Source organism: Plutella xylostella, chromosome Z, assembly GCF_932276165.1.
Source record: "Plutella xylostella chromosome Z, ilPluXylo3.1, whole genome shotgun sequence".
NCBI classification, from domain to species: Eukaryota; Metazoa; Arthropoda; class Insecta; order Lepidoptera; family Plutellidae; genus Plutella; species Plutella xylostella.
Window position 1 is genome coordinate 11842590 of NC_064012.1, and position 1521 is coordinate 11844110.

The 1521-nt window shown below is 40.7% G+C and overlaps 1 protein-coding gene across 1 annotated transcript; it reads left to right on the plus strand.

Annotated features, from left to right (window-relative positions):
* Window positions 1-229: 229 nt before the first annotated feature.
* On the plus strand, window positions 230-1180 carry LOC125491149. Its single transcript, XM_048632382.1, has 4 exons — window positions 230-358; window positions 479-605; window positions 694-813; window positions 1041-1180. Exons 1-4 carry the CDS (start codon window positions 242-244, stop codon window positions 1055-1057), a joined length of 381 nt encoding a protein of 126 aa, XP_048488339.1. The 5' UTR covers window positions 230-241; the 3' UTR covers window positions 1058-1180.
* The last annotated feature ends 341 nt before the right edge of the window (window positions 1181-1521 follow it).

Sequence of the window (1521 nt, forward strand, 5' to 3'; positions counted from 1 at the left end):
GAACAGCATGGGTCGAGGCCAATCAAGAGCAGCAGGAAAATGGAGAGAGGTGTGTATCCTACTTGATTTATTTTAATCAGATACTTATTTTCCACCGCTGCTTGTACCACGGAGCGCCATAACATCTGAGATAGTAGGTACTATACATATACATTAATTTAATGTGTTTTATTTTATTCACAGTACTGGCAGACCAAAAAATCTAAATAAAAAAAAAATTGCTGACAAGCGGCAGCACCGCATGGGCACAGGGGGTGGCCCTCCATGTAAAATAATAATAACCCCAGTTGATGAGAGAATAATCTCCCTCATCAGCAAGGCATCAATATATGGTGCAGAAGATGTACCAGTGTCATCGGTAACTTTCAGTAACAATATATGTTTATATGTATATTGTAAAGAGGATTTTTTCAGGGATTTTTTTGTCAGAGATTTACTAAGTTTCTAACTTATTCACAATAGAAGTTATTTTCAACAGATATTTCCATTGCTTGAGGACCACCCTGCTGGGCCATCTCCTTCCTGTTCCTCAGTGGTGGGTTCACTGGAACCTTCAGCCACTACGTCAGCTCCTGCAACTCAGGATAATTATGAAGTTGAGGAAGGTACCTACTAAAGAAAACGATTTATTTTTATTAAGAAACTTACGATTTTTATAAATGTAATTGAATGACATTGATCTTAAAATTTCAGCTGTAACTACTCCAGTTGATACAAATACAGAGGCAGTGCAGGATCCCCATCATCCTACTGCAGAGGACGTGCAACGGCCTGATGAAAGAGAGTCCCGTGCGATTAGGACTCCTAGACCATGTAGGTACTTTTACATTATATATTTTTTAGTATATTTAAACAAAAATAAGGACTGTTGTAACTAATTCCAGCAGTGAGTGATTATTGGCTGATGATGATTATGTTAATGATTGGTACCTACCTGCAATATATGAATTCATCGGTAAATTCAAGAATTGTTTGTACAATTCAATACATTAAGAGGTCCATAAAAAAGTAAGTAATTTATCATAAAAAAATATTTTCAGTTGTCGTAAGGGGTTAGTTAGGCGGCACGCTGACTGCTCGGCTCGTGGACGTGGAGGAGCGTCGGCTTCTCCAGACGGATCGTCGCATCGACGTTGAAGAGCGTCGGCTGGCTGTCGAGACGCAACGACTCGCCGTGGAGGAGCGACGACTCGCCGTGGAGGAGCGACGACTCGCCGTGGAGGAGCAACGACTCGCCCTTGAGCAGGACCGCCAACTCGCCCCCTAAAATATGTTAATAATCAATATAATTATCAATATAATTAATGATGTGCAAAAAACGGTTTCTTATTTAAGTAATTATTAGGTGAGTACTGTTTTTATAAAAAAAAATACCTAGTTACTTCTTCACTCATGACGTGAAGCTCACAGACGTTGTACTAAGGCCTCTCTTAATACATTGTTGGCAGGTGCTTCTACCGCGCCTTCTACTTGGCGATGAGGAGCATCCCTCCCCATGGCCTCGTAAGGAATGGCATCTTC